The sequence below is a fragment of the Bombina bombina genome, chromosome 2 (assembly GCF_027579735.1).
Source record: "Bombina bombina isolate aBomBom1 chromosome 2, aBomBom1.pri, whole genome shotgun sequence".
NCBI classification, from domain to species: domain Eukaryota; kingdom Metazoa; phylum Chordata; class Amphibia; order Anura; family Bombinatoridae; genus Bombina; species Bombina bombina.
This window is the reverse complement of record NC_069500.1, coordinates 559,545,580-559,566,355: the sequence shown is the minus strand read 5'-3', so window position 1 is coordinate 559,566,355 and position 20,776 is coordinate 559,545,580. Positions and strand designations below refer to the sequence as shown.

The 20,776-nt window shown below is 39.7% G+C and overlaps 1 protein-coding gene across 1 annotated transcript in view; it reads left to right on the top strand.

Annotated features, from left to right (window-relative positions):
* Positions 1-20,776, top strand: part of AOPEP (aminopeptidase O (putative)) — a 1,396,509-nt gene that overhangs the window by 975,778 nt on the left and 399,955 nt on the right. Inside the window, exon 11 of the mRNA XM_053702422.1 lies at positions 17,193-17,253. Within this exon, the coding sequence (XP_053558397.1) occupies positions 17,193-17,253 (61 nt within the window). The remainder of the gene's footprint in view (positions 1-17,192; positions 17,254-20,776) is intronic.

The following is a 20,776-nucleotide window of genomic DNA, read 5'->3' as shown; positions in this document are numbered from 1 at the left end:
CAAAAAGCTGGATAAACTAAATATTATAAACTGTGTATGCTGAACATGCAAAGAAGTCTTTAGCAGGGAGAAATACACTAGCCTAAGCTTGCAAGAGAAGTGCAGTAATGTGCCAGCCTTCAGAATAGACATGTAGCCATTATCACAGTATACTAAAAAAATATTTTGAAAGACACTTAGGTGCCATACAGTAAAGGTATTATAGTCCCAGAGGCAGAGTGTGGGAATACAAAGAATATTGAGCACAAAGCATTTTAGTAAACAGACTGTAGTAAACCATCTGGTGATGTAAAATGGCTATTACCTCAGTTGTCTTGGAGTATTAGTGTAAAGCCCAATTCTGCATTATTGCTTGTCTAAACATATATAGCACAAATGATATAGGTTTATGTAGTGTAAATCAGATATAAAGACAGTAATTCTAAATAACTTTAGAAAAAACACAGTGGAACATATAAGCAGAATACCATTGGCGATGATGTGCTGGGAATATTAGCACTTAATGCAGCATTATGTTCAGTAACATATAAATTGTTTCTAAAATCTAAAGGTTAGCTAGCCAACACACAGACAGTAACATATAGTAAGAATAATGTGCTTGATCACAAAAAGCCTTAAAACCACAAATGGTGTCATGTGAAACATATAAACTAATACTAGAACACCTAATTGTCGTATATCTATAAGACCTCCAGGTACTCTAGAAAATAGAACTGGGTTAACATGTAAAAATCAAACAATGACAGTAAACCAACTTGCGTGCATAATACATGGAGATGAAACAAGAGAACTGTCCATAACTGGTACACTGTCTATTATCTCATGGAGCGATTGCTGTTATCAGTGTAGTTAACCCGCTTCATGGTAATATCCTACTCCAGTTTTATACCAGTATGTAGAGTCTCCCTTGTCCTCGCCAAACTGAAGCGTCCAGCCTCCACAGCAAGCTTCCAACAAACGTGCCCTCTGGGGGATTAGATCTCCCGATGGTGATTCCTCAGCCGGTTCAGCAGACGGTGTATCAGTAACAGTGTTTTTATTTTGTAGAGTCATTACTTGTGGCGTGTCCATATAGGGCCTGAGAACCGGATCCAAGCTCCAGGTCCTAGCATCGCCATTTTATCTGCGGCCATGAGTCTCATTCTCCCATCGCTTGCCAGCGAGCCTACCTTGCCTTGAGCTGCTGAGCAGATTTCTAGTTGTTGCTTAGATCTCTGTGCTGTGGAGCTGCCAAACACACTCTCGGTGGAAGCAGAGGTGCACAACATGTGCCGGGGCTCAGAAGCAGCACCACTGACTCCATTTTCGGTCACTGTATGCGAACATCCCTCCGGTGAGATCTCGGCAATAAGCACGGGAACAGGCAGTGAATTGAAGGAGGCTTCAGGCATAAGTCGATACGTTTCCAGGAGTTTACCAAGCTCAAACAAGATCCAGTGAGCGCTCTCCATAGTGAATATATCACTAGCTCTCGTGGCCACAAGTATGGTTGCCGACTGCGTAGGCTGAATTTAAACCTCCGGCTCCGCTTTTAAATTATAAATAAAATCGGCTCTCCATCCAGTCCGTAGCCAGGCAGTCAAACCATGGTTTTGTTTTTTGTTTTTAGATAAAATGGGTAGTTAAATGCTGTATTTTATAGCAGTTAGAGCCAGAGCTCCAAAAGCTTGCGACCGTTCCTCTAGGTTGTTGGCTCCGCCCCCCAATAAATCTCCTTTTAAATCACACTATGATTTAACTATAGTTTTAGAATACTTTGATTTAAAACATTAAAAATATAGAGCAACCGTATACATAACCAAATAAAACAATTTTAATTTTCAGCTTTTTCAGATTAATCCAGTTCACCGTCATCAATAAGAGGTATATGCAATTCAGAGAATAAAAAGTTTAGGCCCAGTTGTGAGTCCGTCAAAATTCCAACAAAAGACTCTTTTTTTTCTCCTATGCATGAGCTTTTATCAAGTGATAAGCCCGCCTCTATTTTGTAATCATTGTGGAATATTCGGATACACCCCATCAAAGCTTGTCCCTTCATTGGCTCTTGGAAATGCATGTATTTTAATAACAGCCAACCCCTTTTGGCTGCAATACCATTTCTGAACTATTGGTGGCAGCAGACAACCAGAAATGCAGTCTCACCATCAATACGGCTAACAGTAAATACAGATTCTTCAATATGTTCATTAAACACACCTGTAATTTCCAGCATTAATAAATGATATGTTTAATATATATGGGATTATTTTATACTATTTACCCTGAGTATTTTCATACTAAACATGATATACTACTTATAATATTTTAAAAGATGTGTTTAAAAGTCACATTTCTTTACCGTGTCACTCTGAATGCATGAAAACACAATTTAGGTACAATTTATGGGGCAACTTATTGCATGGTCTTCCTGCATTGATACTCTTCTGTCTATTCAGATATCTGGAAATAAAAGAAACTGTTATTTATGGTATATGTTTCAAAATAGGGCAATACAGTTGTTAATTTAATTTGTTACAAACCTGAAATGCATTTCTCAGATCCATATATAGATATGCTGTATGTATATCATTTATACAGGCTGAGTATCAAGGAAACATTTGAAAATTACACAATTCATTTTATATGAAGCTAGATGTGCAATCTTTTTGTCAGGCCTGTGTTTAAACCTGTTGCTCCTCCTTGGGGCCTTAATCTTGTTCTTAAAGTTTCGCAGCAGGCTCCGTTTGAGCCAATCAATTCCATAGATATTAAGTTGCTATCTTGGAAGGTTTTGTTTCTTATTGCTATCTCTTCTGCTCGGAGAGTTTCGGAACTCTCGGCTTTGCAGTGTGATTTGCCTTACCTTATCTTTCATGTGGATAGGGCGGTTCTTCGTACTAAATCAGGGTTTCTTCCTAAAGTGGTTTCGGATAGAAATATTAATAAGGAAATTGTTGTTCCTTCTCTCTGTCCCAATCCTTCTTCTCATAAAGAACGTCTGTTGCACAACTTGGATGTTGTGCGTGCTCTAAAATTCTACATACAGGCGACTAAGGATTTTCGCCAGTCTTCTGCCCTGTTTGTTTGTTTCTCAGAAAAGCGTAAGGTTCAGAAGGATACTTCTATTTCTCTTTCCCTCGGGTTGAGAAGCATGATTCGTTTTGCTTATGAGACTGCTGGACAGCAGCCTCCTGAGAGAATTACAGCTAATTCCACTAGGACTGTCTCCTCTTCTTGGGCTTTCAAAGATTAAGCTTCTGTGGAACAGCTTTGCAAGGCAGCAACTTGATCCTCTCTGCATACTTTTTCCAAATTTTCCAAATTTGATACTTTTGCCTCGGCTGAGGCCACTTTTGGGAGAAAGGTTCTTCAAGCGGTGGTGCCTTCAGTTTAGGTCTGCCTGTCTTGTTCTCCCTCCCTGTTCATTCTGTATCCTCTAGCTTGGGTATTGGTTCCCGCTAGTACTTGAATGACGTTGTGGACTCTCCATATCTTAGGAAGGAAAACAAAATGTATGCTTACCTGATAAATTTCTTTCTTTTCGGATATGGAGAGTCCACGACCCCACCCTTTATTAAGACAGTTATATTTGACTAAACCTCAGGCACCTCTACACCTTTGTGTTATTCTTTTTCCATTTCCCTTCAGTGGAATGACTGGGGATTATGGGTAGGGGAGTGATACTTAACAGCTTTGCTGTGGTGCTCTTTGCCTCCTCCTGCTGGCCAGGAGTGATATTCCCACTAGTAATTAAATTACGTTGTGGACTCTCCATATCCGGAAAGAAAGACATTGATCAGGTAAGCATACATTTTCTCGGTACAGGGACATCTGTTTTACAAAAAAAAAAAATGCAAAGCTGTAATAAATTTTAAAATGCCCTCATTCACAAATAAATGCAAATAAAAAATATAATATTTTGTGCCCCCTTAAAATTACACACAAGTCAAAATTCAACTTTCACGATTCAGATAAAGCAGGCAATTTTAAACAACTTTCCATTTTACTTCCATTAGCAAAATGTAAACAGTCTTTTTATATTTACACTTTTTGAGTCACCAGCCCCTACTGAGCATGTGCAAGAATTTACAGAATATACATATATGCATTTGTGATTGGCTGATGGCTGTCACGTGATACAGGAGGAGTGGAAAAAGGCAGAACTTTCAAACTTGTCAGAACAAAAATCTATTATTCATTTTTAGTTCAGACTAATTGCTATTGCATTGTCTTTTTATCATGCATGTGTTGATTATGTAAGCCTACTGTATATATAAAATAGTGGCTAAGGGATTGCCACAGTAAACCTGAACAACTCATGGGTGCAAAGGGACACTGTACTTAATTCAGCTTCATATATTACTATGCAAAACATATATTTAAAAAAAAAAATTCAATACAACTTAAAATTTAGTTTACTTCATATGTAGCCATACCTCAAAATTCAATGGTTTTCCACTCCCCTATTTTATCCTCACAGCAAAAAAACTGCAGCCAGATGCATCTGTAAGGCTACTGGTAATATAAGTGAGACGCATGCACAAGAGTTTAAATTGTGAAAATGGACTCATGCTTGCACACACTATAGGACGTTATAGCAAACTAAGGGCCCGATCGCAAAAGCCGGCATCGCCAATTATTTAGCAAATCTAGACATCACATATATGGTGCCGAATACAAGTATATATAGGTATATTTTACCCGTCGCCCACTGTTTTCACTCCCATAAACTAACATAGAACCAGAGTTGCAAGTCGGTATCATACGTTCAGCACAAGAATTTATGCAGCAAAAATGGAGAGATTTGACTCAATTTTCACCTTGCCACACATAAGCAGACGCAGCAAGCCTTGCGCTGAATATATAAGTACCGTAACTTCCTAGAAGCCCTAGCAAACACCTAACGCATGCAGAATATGTACCTCTCAACCTCCATCCCCCCACGCAATAACTAAATAAAATGTATTAACCTCTATCCGCCAACCCCCACATCGCAAAGTATCTAATAAAGTTATTAACCCCTAATCTGCCACCCACAACGCAAACTACCTATTCTAACTATTAAACCCTAATTTGCCAACCCCCCCCACAACGCAAACTACCTATTCCAACTATTAACCCCTAATCCGCCAACCCCCCACAACACAATCTACCTAATTAATCTATGAACCCCTAAACCGCCAACCCACCACAACGCAAGGTATCAATCTAATCACTAAGGCCCCTAACCTAACACCCCCTAAATTAACCCCAATTAACTACAATTACATAAAATAAAAAAAGACTATCTACATTTAAAAATAATAAACATTTAACAAAATTTAAAAAACTGAATTACCCTATCATTACTGAAAATAAAATAACCTACCCTTACTTAAAGTAAAAAAAAAAAATGTTGGGATAATTTCGTTTAATATTTTCTGTAATCTTAGATTTTTTTTATTTTTTGTAATCTTACGGCTAGATTTAGAGTTTTGTCGGTAACGACCCGCGTAGCTAACGCTGGCTTTTTTTCTGGCCGCACCTTTAAAATAACTCTGGTATAGAGAGTCCACAGAATGGCTGCGTTAGGCTCCAAAAAATGAGCGTAGAGCATATTTAACGCAACTTCAACTCTCGATACCAGAGTTGCTTACGGAAGCGGCCAGCTTCAAAAACGTGCTCGTGCACGATTCCCCCATAGGAAACAATGGGGCTGTTTGAGCTGAAAAAAAACCTAACACCTGCAAAAAAGCTGCGTTCAGCTCCTAACGCAGCCCCATTGTTTCCTATGGGGAAACACTTCCTACGTCTGCACCTAACACTCTAACATGTACCCCGAGTCTAAAGACCCCTAACCTTACACTTATTAACCCCTAATCTGCCGCTCCGTAAACCGCCGCTACTTACATTATCCCTATGTACCCCTAATCTGCTGTCCCTAACACCGCCGACCCCTATATTATATTTATTAACCCCTAATCTGCCCCCCACAACGTCGCCTCCACCTGCCTACACTTATTAACCCCTAATCTGCCGAGCGGACCGCACCGCTATTATAATAAAGTTATTAACCCCTAATCCGCCTCACTAACCCTATAATAAATAGTATTAACCCCTAATCTGCCCTCCCTAACATCGCCGACACCTAACTTCAAACATTAACCCCTAATCTGCCAACTGGAGCTCACCGCTATTCTAATAAATGTATTAACCCCTAAAGCTAAGTCTAACCCTAACACTAACACCCCCCTAAATTAAATATAATTTTAATCTAACGAAATTAATTAACTCTTATTAAATAAATTATTCCTATTTAAAGCTAAATACTTACCTGTAAAATAAATCCTAATATAGCTACAATATAAATTATATTTATATTATAGCTATTTTAGGATTTATATTTATTTTACAGGTAACTTTGTATTTATTTTAACTAGGTACAATAGCTATTAAATAGTTAAGAACTATTTAATAGCTAAAATAGTTAAAATAATTACAAATTTACCTGTAAAATAAATCCTAACCTAAGTTACAATTAAACCTAACACTACACTATCAATAAATTAATTAAATAAAATACCTATAATTATCTACAATTAAACCTAACACTACACTATCAATAAATAAATTAAATACAATTCCTACAAATAAATACAATTAAATAAACTAACTAAAGTACAAAAAATAAAAAAGAACTAAGTTACAAAAAATAAAAAAATATTTACAAACATTAGAAAAATATTACAACAATTTTAAACTAATTACACCTACTCTAAGCCCCCTAATAAAATAACAAAGCCCCCCAAAATAAAAAAATGCCCTACCCTATTCTAAATTTCAAAAGTGGCTGTTCCGATCAGCTAATAGAATGCGAGCTCAATCTGATTGGCTGATCGGATCTGCCAATCGGATTGAACTTGATTCTGATTGGCTGATTCCATCAGCCAATCAAAATTTTCCTACCTTAATTCCGATTGGCTGATAGAATCCTATCAGCCAATCGGAATTCGAGGGACGCCATCTTGGATGACGTCCCTTAAAGGAGCCTTCATTCGTCGGTAGTCCATCGGGCCAGCAGGATGTTCCACATCGGAGGTCTGCAAGATGGATCCGGAAGAAAGAAGATTGAAGATGCCGTTGATAGAAGACTTCAGCCGGATCATGGACCTCTTCAGCTCCCGCTTGGATGATGACTTCAGCCGGATCATGGACCTCTTCAGCTCCTGCTTGGATGATGACTTCAGCCGGATCATGGACCTCTTCAGCCCCCTGCTTGGGCTTGGATCAGGACATTGGAGGAGCTCTTCTGGATCGATCGGTGAACCTGGTACGGTGAAGATAAGGTAGGAAGATCTTCAGGGGCTTAGTGTTAGGTTTATTTAAGGGGGGTTTGGGTTAGATTAGGGGTATGTGGGTGGTGGGTTGTAATGTTGGGGGGGGGTATTGTATGTGTTTTTTTTTACAGGCAAAAGAGCTGAATTCTTTGGGGCATGCCCCGCAAAGGGCCCTGTTCAGGGCTGGTAAGGTAAAAGAGCTTTGAACTTTTGTAATTTAGAATAGGGTAGGGCATTTTTTTATTTTGGGGGGCTTTGTTATTTTATTAGGGGGCTTAGAGTAGGTGTAATTAGTTTAAAATTGTTGTAATATTTTTCTGATGTTTGTAAATATTTTTTTATTTTTTGTAACTTAGTTCTTTTTTATTTTTTGTACTTTAGTTAGTTTATTTCATTGTATTTATTTGTAGATATTGTATTTAATTAATGTATTGATAGTGTAGTGTTAGGTTTAATTGTAGGTAATTGTAGGTATTTTATTTAATTAATTTATTGATAGTGTAGTGTTAGGTTTAATTGTAACTTAGGTTAGGATTTATTTTACAGGTAATTTTGTAATTTTTTTAACTATTTTAGCTATTGTACCTGGTTAAAATAAATACAAAGTTACCTGTAAAATAAATATAAATCCTAAAATAGCTATAATATAAATATAATTTATATTGTAGCTATATTAGGATTTATTTTACAGGTAAGTATTTAGCTTTAAATAGGAATAATTTATTTAATAAGAGTTTATTTATTTCGTTAGATTTAAATTATATTTAACTTAGGGGGGTGTTAGTGTTAGGGTTAGACTTAGCTTTAGGGGTCAATAAATTTATTAGAATAGCGGTGAGCTCCAGTCGGCAGATTAGGGGTTAATGTTTGAAGTTAGGTGTCGGCGATGTTAGGGAGGGCAGATTAGGGGTTAATATTATTTATTATAGGGTTAGTGAGGCGGATTAGGGGTTAATAACTTTATTATAATAGCGGTGCGGTCCGCTCGGCAGATTAGGGGTTAATAAGTGTAGGCAGGTGGAGGCGACGTTGTGGGGGGCAGATTAGGGGTTAATAAATATAATATAGGGGTCGGCGGTGTTAGGGGCAGCAGATTAGGGGTACATAAGGATAACGTAAGTAGCGGCGCTTTGCGGTCTGCAGATTAGGGGTTAATAAGTGTAGGCAGGTGGAGGCGACGTTGAGGGGGGCAGATTAGGGGTTAATAAATATAATATAGGGGTCGGCGGTGTTAGGGGCAGCAGATTAGGGGTACATAAGTCTAACGTAGGTGGCGGTCGGCAGATTAGGGGTTAAAAAAATGTAATCGAGTTGCGGCGATGTGGGGGGACCTCGGTTTAGGGGTACATAGGTAGTTTATGGGTGTTAGTGTACTTTAGAGCACAGTAGTTAAGAGCTTTATAAACCGGCGTTAGCCCAGAAAGCTCTTAACTACGGACTTTTTTCTGCGGCTGGAGTTTTGTCGTTAGAATTCAAACGCTCACTTCTGCCACGACTCTAAATACCGGAGTTAGAAAGATCCCATTGAAAAGATAGGATACGCAATTGACGTAAGGGGATCTTCGGTATGGAAAAGTCGCGGCTTAAAAGTGAGCGTTAGACCCTTTCCTGACTGACTCCAAATACCGGCGGTAGCCTAAAACCAGCGTTAGGAGCCTCTAACGCTGGTTTTCACGGCTACCGCCAAACTCCAAATCTAGGCCTTAGTTTTTTTATTTTAATTTAATCTAAAAAAAAAATTTAATTTTGAGTAAGGGTAGTTTTTTTTACTTTCAGTAGTGATAGGGTAATTTAGTTTTTTTAATTTTTGTTAAATGTTTATTATTTTTAAATGTAGATAGTCTTTCTTTATTTTATGTAATTGTAGTTAATTGGGGTTAATTTAGAGGGTGCTAGGTTAGGGGGCTTAGTGATTAGATTCATACTTTGCGTTGTGGGGGTTGGTGGATTAGGGGTTAATAGTGTAATTAGATACTGTGTGATGTGGGGGGTGGTGGATTAGGGGTTAATAACTTTATTATGTAGATTGTGATGTGGGGGGTTGGCGGTTTAGGGGTTAATACCTTTATTAGTAAATTGCGATCTGGCGGGATGGCGGATATAGGGATTTTGGCGTGTCGGTTTAATTTTTGGGAGGCGGGTTAGATTTTTTCGTGTGTTTTAAACTTTTTTTGTTTTTTACTTAGGCGCTGGCAGTTCATAAACTTGAGTAAGTCACTAGCGACTCCAGAAATGTGTATTCCCGCACATTTCTCAACCTCCCCAGTTTATCTGACAGCAGTTTATGATTTGCCAGCGCCGTATATGTTATTCACCCGATTTGCGAGTCGAACTTACGGGCGGCGTGGGTTTCAGCAGTTGCGCTGTAACCTACGCTGTATATGTAATCTTGCCCTGCATGTATACCCTTAAGAATTAATTAGGCTAATTTGATTAACAAAGGTGGTCAGCATTACATGGACCAAAAGGAAAAACTAAAGCTGAATAATTATTATTATTATTATCGGTTATTTGTAGAGTGCCAACAGATTCCGCAGCGCTATAAACATAGGCAGAATACAAGGAAACATTTATAGGGATCAGACAGGTAGAGGGCCCTGCCAAGAGTCGCACTGTTGTAGTCAGCTCTAAAGAAGGTGATCTACAAACAGCATGGCTCTTAGGCTTATATGCTAAGGGGGTTCAAGGGGATAGCAGTGGAGGAGAGGAAATGGTATAAAGAAAGGTTAGTGTAGGTTTTATGCATCCCTGAACAGTAGAATCTTTAGGGAGCGCTTGAAGTTCCACAAGTTGGGAGCCAGTCTGGAGAAGCCCTGTAAGCAGGAGTGTGAGGAGGTAACAAGAGAGGAAGAAAGTAGGGGGTCATGAGCCGAGCAAAGGGAATGGGAGGGAGAGTATCTGGAGACAAGGTCTGAGATATAGGGATGAGCAGTGCAGTTGAGGGCTTTGTATGTCAGAGTAAGAATTTTGTGTTTATTCCTGGAGGCAAGGGGAAGCCAGTGAAGGGATTGGCAGAGAGGTGCAGCAGATGAAGAGCGACGTGTAAGGAATATGAGCCTGGCAAAGGCATTCATTATGGATTGTAAAGGAGCTAGGTGGGAGACCAGAGAGGACAGAGTTGCAGTAATCGAGGCAGGAAAGGATGAGAGAGTTGATTACAATCTTAGTTGTGTCTTGTGTAAGGAAATGTCTAATTTTAGAGATGTTTTTAAGGTGGAAGTGGCAGGATTTAGCTAAGGACTGAATGTGAGGAGTGAAAGAAAGATCTGAGTCAAGTGTGACCCCAAGACATCAGGCATGCGGGGTAGGGCTAATGATGAAGTTAACGACAGTTATAGAGAGATTGGGGGTGGAGATTTTGGAAGAAGGAGGAAAAATGATGAGCTCAGTTTTGGAGAGATTTAGCTTGAGGTAGTGAGAGGACATCCAGGAAGAGATGTGAGACAGACAGTTAGTGACACGGGTTAGCAAGGAAGGAGATAGGTCAGGTGCAGAGTAGATTTGAGTGTTGTCGGCATACAAATGATATTGGAACCCGTGGGACTTTATTAGGGAACCTAATGATGACGTGTAGATTGAGAAGAAAAAGGGACCCGGGACAGAGCCTTGCGATACCCCAACAGAAAGTGGTGATGGGCAGAGGAGGCCCCAGAGAAGGCTACACTAAGGGTATGGTTTGACAGGTAGGAAGAGAACCACGAGAGAGCTGTGTCACAAATGACGAAGGATTGGAGGGTTTGGAGCAAAAGAGGGTGGTCAACAGTATCAAAGGCTGCGGACAGATCAAGGAGGATAAGCAGAGAGAAGTGGCCTTTTGATTTTGCTGTAAGTAGGTCGTTCATAACCTTAACAATTGCTGTCTCTGTGGAGTGAAGGGGATGAAATCCAGATTACAGAGGGTCGAGGAGGGAGTTTAATGTAAGGAAATGGGATAGGCATGCATATACTAGCTTTTTGAGAAGCTTTGAGGCAAGAGGGAGTAGAGAAATAGGGTGGTAGTTGGATGGGGAGGTTAGATCAAGAGAAGGTTTTTTGAGGATAGGTGTGACCAGTGCATGTTTCAGAGATGAGGGAAATATACCGGTGCTGAGGGAGAGGTTGAAAATGTGTGCGAGTATAGGGGTAAGGGTAGAAGAGGGGGAGCAGCTGCGAGGGGATAGGGTCAAGAGGACAGGTAGTGGGGTGAGAGCTCAGTATAAGTGCCGAAACTTCTTCCTCGGTAACAGGGGAGAAAGAGCAAAATTTATGGCTATGTGGGTTGTGGTTGATTGCGAGCATTTGAGGGGGTGAGGGATTGGAAGTATGTTGAAAGCTGATTTTGTTTCTGATGGAGTCGATTTTGTTATTGAAGTGTCTGGCAAAGTCTTGAGCTGATATAGAAGTTGTATTAGGGGGTGGGGTGGGCGGAGAAGAGTATTAAAAGTGGAGAACAGATGTTTTGGGTTTAAAGAAAGATTAGAGATAAGAATAGATAAGTAATGTTGCTTATAGAGATTCAGGGCAGAATAATAGGAATTCAAAATGAACCAACCCTGCGTCAGTCACTTGTTTGGCACAGAAAGGATTATCAGACCCCTTCTATTGTCTCTAATCAGTCACAATTTAGCCACGCCAGGGTTAACAACACTCTCTAGTCTGTACTAGACGTAAAAGAAATGCCCAACACTCCCCTTTAATGCCACCCACACTAAACTAAAACCATATAGCTCCAAGCTGCCACCACTTATGATTTATTAAAGGGAAAATCCTAAGGAAAAACCCAGACTTACACATTAACTCTCTGAATAAAATTTAGCAGAAAATAACATAAAATCACAGTATTAATACTACTAGTCTTAATACTACCAGTCTCTTTCAGTAACGTGGCTCAAATATTAGACAATGGCCAAAGCTTTATAAAGGAATTATTTATTATGCCAAAAATATTATGCACAATGCATTATTAATAATAAGTTGTTACACAAAAAATTACACACAAGCAAACAGTTTTAAAATAAAAAGAAGAAAATAGCAGAACCTTATACTGTACTCTTGGTATCTGTGCCAGGGAGATGGCATGAAGCAATGGGTCCTTGCTCTGTATATCAGCTTCCCTTGTAAGAATGACAATTCAGTGTTAAAACATAAGACTCTTATACATTTTTTCAATAGATCAGGTTGCCTGACCTCACCCCCTCTGCAGGGGCTGGCTGGGAAACCCCCTATCTTTTACGAAAGTCCATAAACTTTAAGTACCTTTGGCTGAAATCAGAGAACACATTATCTCCTCAAGCATCCCAAACCTTATCGTCTATGCATGCAGTGCCCTGCGTTTCCTCTCACACTCCGGTTGGAGTTACCTTGCAAGATATGGCTATCCACATATCCTCGGCGGTTTATGAGGCTTTGTCTGCTTTCCCTATGCTGCAGGGGAAGTGTAAGAGGAGATATAAGGATTCAGTGAGTAAGGTTTCTGATTCAGTTGCGGCTATGTTGAATGTTTCTTCCCATAAGTCTGAGGCGGAAGATACTTTTGTAATGTCTGAGGGTGAGGTCTCAGATTCTGACAGTGTAATTCCTTCTTCTGATGCTGAAGTTGTATCTTTCAGGTTTAAGCTAGAGCACCTCTGTTTGTTGCTTGAGGAGGTTTTGGCTACTTTGGACGACTCTGACACGACGGTCATGTTAATTCCTAAGAAGTCTAGTAAGCTGAATAAGTACTTTGACGTACCTTCCGCGGTGGAGGTTTTTTCTGTTCCAGCCCATGCTTCAGAGATTATTGCACGGAAGTTGTAGAAGCCTGGGATTCCCTTTTCCCCATCTCCAATTTTCAAGAAGATGTTTCCAATTGCTGATTCTATCAAGGAGTCTTGGCAGACGTTTCCCAAGCTTGAAGCAGTGTTAATTTTGTTGACTAAAACTAGACTAAAATGAGTATAAAACTAAAGAAATTCTGATGACTAAAATACAACTAAAACTAAAATGGCATTTTAGTCAAAAGACTATGGGGCCTATCTATCAAGCTCCGAATGGAGCTTGAGGGGCCCATGTTTCTGGTGAGCCTAAAGACCAAAAGGTGGAATTGGGAAAAAGTTCCTTGATTCCAGCTACAAGGGTGGTGTTCTTGGAAACAATAATAGATTCTCTATCAATGAAGATTTTTCTGACAGAGGCCAGAAATACAAAGATCTTCAATTCTTGCCTTGCCCTTCAGTCTTCTCCTCGGCCGTCAGTAGCTTAGTGTATGTAGGTAATTGGTTTGATGGTGTCAGCTATGGACATCATACTGTTTGCTCTGTTCCATCTCAGGTCTCTGCAGCTATGCATGCTCAGTCAATGGAATGGGGATTATGTGGATCTGTCTCCACGAATAGATCTGGATCAGGTGTCAAGGGACACTCTTCTGTGGTGGTTGTCTCAGGATCACCTCTCCCAGGGAACTTGCTTTCGCTGGGTGATCGTGACCTCAGATGCTAGCCTTCTGGGATGGGAAGCAGTCTGTGGCTCATTAAGGGCTCAGGGTCTATGGAATTAGGAGGAGTCTGTTCTTCCTATAAATATTCTAGAACTGAGGGCAATCTTCAATGCTCTTCTGGCCTGGCCTTTGTTTACTTCAGTTTAGTTTATCAGGTTTCAGTCGGACAACATAACCTCAGTGGCTTACATCAATCATCAGGGAGGAACTCTGAATTCTTTGGCCATGACAGAGGTAGCCAAGATTATTCAGTGGGCGGAGACTCACAATTGCTGTCTGTCTATGATCCACATTCCAGGGGTGGACAATTGGGAAGCAGATTTTCTTAGCAGACAGACCTTTTATCCGGGGGAGTGGGAGCTCCATCCGGAGGTGTTTTCCAGCTTGATTCTCAAGTGGGCGCAGCCGGGGCTGGATCCCATGGCATATCATCAGAATGCCAAGCTTCTGAGGTACAGGTTGAGGTCAAGGGATCCTTGGAATGTACTGATAGATGCTCTGGAAGTTCCTTGGAATTTCAGTCTAGCGTATATTTTTCCACTGTTCGCTCTCCTTCCACGGGTCATTGCTTGAATCAGACAGGAGAGGGCGTCAGTGATTCTCATTGCACTGGCGTGACCTCAAAGGATCTGGTATGCAGACCTGGTGAAGATGTCATCTCTTCCACCTTGGACACTGCCATTGAGGATAGACTTTCTGCTTCAGGGGCCCTTCCTTCATCCAAATCTTGTTTCTCTGAAGCTGAGTGCTTGGAGATTGAACACTTGATTCTTTCTAAGCGGAGGTTTTTTTGAGACAATGATTCAGGCTCGTAAGCCTGTGACTATAAAGATTTACTATAAGGTATGGTGGAAATATCTATATTGGTGTGAATCCAGAGGCTATTCTTGGAGCAAAGTTAGGATTCCTATGATTTTGTCTTTTCTCCAGGAGGGTCTGGAGAAGGATTTATTTGCAAGTACCCTGAAGGGTCAAATTTCCACTTTATCTATTTTGTTACACAAGCGTCTGGCGGACATGCCAGATGTTCAATCTTTTTGTCAGGCTCTGGTTAGAATCCGGTCTATGTTTAAGTTTATTACTCCTCCTTGGAGTCTTAATTTGGTTCTTAGATTTCTTTAACAGGCTCCGTTTGAGCCTATGCATTCTTTGGATATTAAGATGTTATCCTGGAAGGTTTTATTTTTGGTTGCAATTTCTTCAGCTCGAAGAGTTTCCGAGCTTTCAGCGTTACAGTGTGAATCTCCTTTTTCATTCTGATAAGGTGGTACTGCGTACTGCCTTAGATTTCCTTCCCAAAGTTGTTTCGGATAGGAACATTAATCAAGAAATCGTTGTTCCTTCTTTGTGTCCTAACCCATCTTCCCATAAAGAGCGTTTGTTGCACAACTTGGATGTGGTTCGTGCGTTAAAATATTATTTGCAGGAGACTAAGGATTTTCCCCAGTCTTCTTCTTTGTTTGTTGTTTTTTTCTGGGAAGCGCAAGGGTCAGAAAGCTACGTCTACTTTTTTTCTTTCTGGCTGAGGAGTGTTATTCTATTGGCATATGAGACTGCTGGACAGCAGCCTCCTGAGAAAATCATGGCTCATTCCACAAGGTCTGTTTCTTCTTCTTGGGCCTTCAAAAATTAGGCTTCTGTGGAACAGATTTGCAAAGCTGCCACTTGGTCATCTTTACACACTTTTTCAAAATTTTACACGTTCGATACTTTTGCTTCGGCTGAGGCTTCTTTTGGGAGAAAGGTTCTTCAAGCAGTGGTGTCTTCTTTTTAGGTTAACTGTCTTGTCCCTCCCTTATCATCTGTGTCCTCTGGCTTGGGTATTGGTTCCCAACAGTAATTATGCTGATCCGTGGACTCACTGGGTCATTATAAAGAAAAGAAAATGTATGCTTATCTGATAAATTTATTTATTTCTTGACACGGTGAGTCCACGGCCCGCCCTGTATTTTTCAGACAGTTTATTTTCCTATAAACCTCAGGCACCTCTGAACCTTATGTTACTTCCTTTCTCCTTTCCCTTTGGTCAAATGACTGGGGTTTGTGGGTAGGGAAGTGATATTTAACAGCTTTGCTGTGGTGCTCAGGAGAGATATTCTCAACAGTAATTATGATGATCCGTGGACTCACCGTGTCAAGAAATAAATACATTTATCAGGTAAGCATAAATTTTCTTTTCTGTAAAAAGCAATATATAGTAACACTTTGGGCTAGATTACAGAAGTAGCACGCCTATTACAAATCAAAAGTAAATGCGTTCGCTCAAGCACAATTACATTTAACGCATATGGATAGCTTTGGTTAAAGGGACAGTATACACTCATTTTCATATAACTGCATGTAATAGACACTACTATAAAGAATAATATGCACAGATACTGAAATAAAATTCCAGTATAAAACTGTTTAAAAACTTACTTAGAAGCTGTCAGTTTGGCTCTGTTGAAAAGGTAGCTGGAAAGCCCACTGCAAATGGCAAATAAGACACTCCCCCCCACCCCCTTCTTTTGCATATGAAAAGACCCTTTACACAAACAGGAGCAAGCTGGAGTAGGTAGTCGAGCGTATTCACATAAAACTTTTGGGCTTGGTTAGGAGTCTGAAAATCAGAGCAATGTTATTTAAAAATAAGCAAAACTATACATTAATTTAAAAAAAAAACTTTATGGGCTATATAAATAGATTATCTACAAAACATTTATGCAAAGAAAAAATGAGTGTATAATGTCCCTTTAACTGTTACGCTCAAGTAAACAGTTGCACAAAAAATCATCAAAATTACATTTAAAAGTGGTATTACACTTATAATAACACTAATAAAAAGAAAATTAAATTGCATATATTTTTTTTTTATTATTAATTTTTTTACAAAAAAAATCATATATATATATATATATATATATATATATATTTATATATACAGTATATATAATCATGTATTTATGAATAAATAGAACATATTCTTGAAGAACATTGGAATGGGAACTATTAATATTTCATGTCGGGTAAGCATACTTGAGTAAATGCGATTGGGTTTGCGTCACTTGCTGGGTGTTTTTTTTTTTTTTTACTTTTCCTGCTCCATTGAAGTCTATTGTTAATATGCTAGCTCAGTCTTGATATTGTAACTTTTGCTTTTTGCACACATCGGGTTAACAAGCAAGCAAAAACGTTTTACTTTCAACTTGTTTATTTTTTTTTTTAGTTTTACATTTATTTATTTTTTAGAAAAAAAAGTGTAGCATGTCTTCAATATTGAAGTGTTTGTGTTAATGCTATATCCTAAAGTGAACAAAAAGCTACCTTTTAGTGTGCAAAGCTTTATTTCTGTTTTAGTAATAAGTCTGAATATTTTGCAGAAATCATATACTACTGAATTTGTATCGTTTTCTATGCAATGTGTTGGAGTAATTTATCATGTTATTTTTTTTTTACTGCTGCAGACTGGGTCTAACTGTTGAATCCATATACCAACTCTGGCTTGATGCTCCTGGAATACCAAAGGTAACAGCTAAATATTAGCTATAGAAAGTGCTGGACTAGCAAGCATACTTTTTCTTTCATAAAATGATGGTCCACAGTCCTCCATAAAATATGGGATATATTTCCCACCACTAGGAGGAGGAGGTCAAGAATACATACAAGAGCTTTAAAAAAAAACCACCTCCCATCTTTCTCTTAGTTTTGTTCTTGGCCTTGTAGGAGATGGTTGAGAATAGAGGTTGTTATTCCAGCTAATTGCTTATGGATTACAAATTGGGAGCTCAGACCTATGTGAGACCCAAAATCCCTTAGAAGTATGATTTACAAAGAAGACAGAAAAGACTCCTCACAGCAGCTGAATGATACAGGGACAGAGGAATACCCTATTATGTTCACAGCATTTCCCTAACGAGACTTCAGCAATAACTACCCTCAGGCATCACAGGGATTCACCCCTAGCCTCCCCCTAAGGGACTCCGGCTACTGCAATCCTCTGTGGTATGCAATACCTGCACTGGATGTGCTCTCTACTGGATATTGCTGCAGCTGCATTGACATTGACATGCCTGGTAAGTCAGTGTAGAGGTGCTGCATAAGGTAAGTGACTTTACGCAGCACAAACATAGCCCAGAGGCTATTTGTAGATACTCTGACACAGGTAGAGCATAGCCAGGGGACTTAACCTGCTCTCCTCATGACTCATTTTTTTTCTCCATATCCTATCCTTAACGGTTCTACTGGCATTGGGAACACTATCAGGGAACCTCCTGACAATTTTCAGCCCTCTGGCAGCTTTAGAGGTAACGTTTTGGGCACTTAGGTGTATGGAACTTTAAGAAAACCCGCCAATAACTTAGTGCATAATGTGGTATGATAGTGGAGGCTCTGGGTAGGCTGGGAAACATGTTTTGATGATGTTTATAGGATTATTATACTTGGTGCACTATATTTTATTCAGAAACGTCCAAAAGTGTTTTTACGTAATAAAAAGTGACCGACTTTGTTCCCATGTTCCTGTGCTCTTCTCTCTCAATCCAGAGCCTCTGTGGCTAACATTCTGCTACAGCAGTTGGGGCCTGATTAAAAACAGATTGTAATCTAATTTCTAGTGCCTGCCAGTCCCAAGAAGGGGGTAAGTACCCATATGTGAACTGCCAGGTGGTACTTAGGGGCTTTTCTCATTTCTTTGGGCTTTTAAGCTTATTACATTAGCAGATTGTACAAGTGTCAGAGGGAGTGTTTTTATAGTGTAGATGGCTCTCTACCAGGTTTTCTGGTGTACTGTTTATTATATAAGGTGTCATTGTATGCTGTTATATAAGTACAAACATGGAAGAAAATGTTTCTGTACCCACTGATATATCTTTAGAGGAGTCAGTTTCGTATATACCTCTAGCTACATATATTTGTTTATTTTGCAAATCTGTTCCAGTTTGCCAGGTCAACCAAAAATGAGAATTGTGTTCCTCAGTTTTTGCATGCAAACCAAACACAACCTTCCACTTCTCAGAGGGAAGTTTTCCCAATACTTGTCACTCAGGGGGTCTCTACTGATTTTACTCCTGAATTTAAAAGCAGCATGTATAAAATTGTGACAGATTTTTTGGTGGCAATCTCCAAACCAAGTAAGCGTATATCTGGGGATTTATCTCAGCCACATGAAGTTAATGTGCAAAATCCTTCCCCTCAACTCCAAATTCCTGCTCTCTTACAGAGCTCTGACTCTGAGGATGCAAATATTTCTAGTTCTGATGGGGAAGTGTCATCAGATGAACAGGAGCATGTGCATGATCCTGAATATGACAATACCTTTAGATTAAAGGTAGCACGTATCCACAACTTATTGCAGGAGGTATTAAAGACTGCTGAAAACAAGCATTTTATTCAGTTAAATATTTTTTTTAAAGCTCCACCAAAAATTCCACAGGTGTTTCAGGTCCCTGATTTGGTCTCTGACTATATTGCTAAGGAATGGAAAAAGCCAGGCGTACCTTTTGCTCCTTCCACAAGATTTAGGAAAATGTACCCCATTCCAGAACAGAATGTGGAAGTGTGGTAAGCAATCCCTAAGTTTCATGGTGCTATTTCCACTCTTGCCAAACGTACGACTATCCCTATGGAGGATAGCACTCCATTTTGAGACCAAATGGACCGCAAATTAGAGTCTTTCTCAAGGAAGCTCTTTCTTCAAACAGGTCTTTTGCTTAGACCGGCTGTTTCTCTCACCTTTGTGACTGCAGCAGGAACACTATGGTGTGACTCCCTGGCCAAAATGGTGGCAGACAATTCCTCTACAGAGGATTTACAAAATCTGAATTAAAGCATTTAAAAACAGAATTTATGCTTACCTGATAAATTACTTTCTCCAACGGTGTGTCCGGTCCACGGCGTCATCCTTACTTGTGGGATATTCTCTTCCCCAACAGGAAATGGCAAAGAGCCCAGCAAAGCTGGTCACATGATCCCTCCTAGGCTCCGCCTTCCCCAGTCATTCGACCGACGTAAAGGAGGAATATGCATAGGAGAAATCATATGATACCGTGGTGACTGTAGTTAGAGAAAATAATTCATCAGACCTGATTAAAAAACCAGGGCGGGCCGTGGACCAGACACACCGTTGGAGAAAGTAATTTATCAGGTAAGCATAAATTCTGTTTTCTCCAACATAGGTGTGTCCGGTCCACGGCGTCATCCTTACTTGTGGGAACAAATACCAAAGCTTTAGGACACGGATGATGGGAGGGAGCAAATCAGGTCACCTAGATGGAAGGCACCACGGCTTGCAAAACCTTTCTCCCAAAAATAGCCTCAGAAGAAGCAAAAGTATCAAATTTGTAAAATTTGGTAAAAGTGTGCAGTGAAGACCAAGTCGCTGCCTTACATATCTGATCAACAGAAGCCTCGTTCTTGAAGGCCCATGTGGAAGCCACAGCCCTAGTGGAATGAGCTGTGATTCTTTCAGGAGGCTGCCGTCCGGCAGTCTCATAAGCCAATCGGATGATGCTTTTAAGCCAAAAGGAGAGAGAGGTAGAAGTTGCTTTTTGACCTCTCCTTTTACCAGAATAAACAACAAACAAGGAAGATGTTTGTCTGAAATCCTTTGTAGCCTCTAAATAGAATTTTAGAGCACGAACTACATCCAAATTGTGCAACAAACGTTCCTTCTTTGAAACTGGATTCGGACACAAAGAAGGCACAACTATCTCCTGGTTAATATTTTTGTTAGAAACAACTTTCGGAAGAAAACCAGGTTTAGTACGCAAAACCACCTTATCTGCATGGAACACCAGATAAGGAGGAGAACACTGCAGAGCAGATAACTCTGAAACTCTTCTAGCAGAAGAAATTGCAACCAAAAACAAAACTTTCCAAGATAATAACTTAATATCTACGGAATGTAAGGGTTCAAACGGAACCCCTTGAAGAACTGAAAGAACTAAATTGAGACTCCAAGGAGGAGTCAAAGGTTTGTAAACAGGCTTGATTCTAACCAGAGCCTGAACAAAAACTTGAACATCTGGCACAGCCGCCAGCTTTTTGTGAA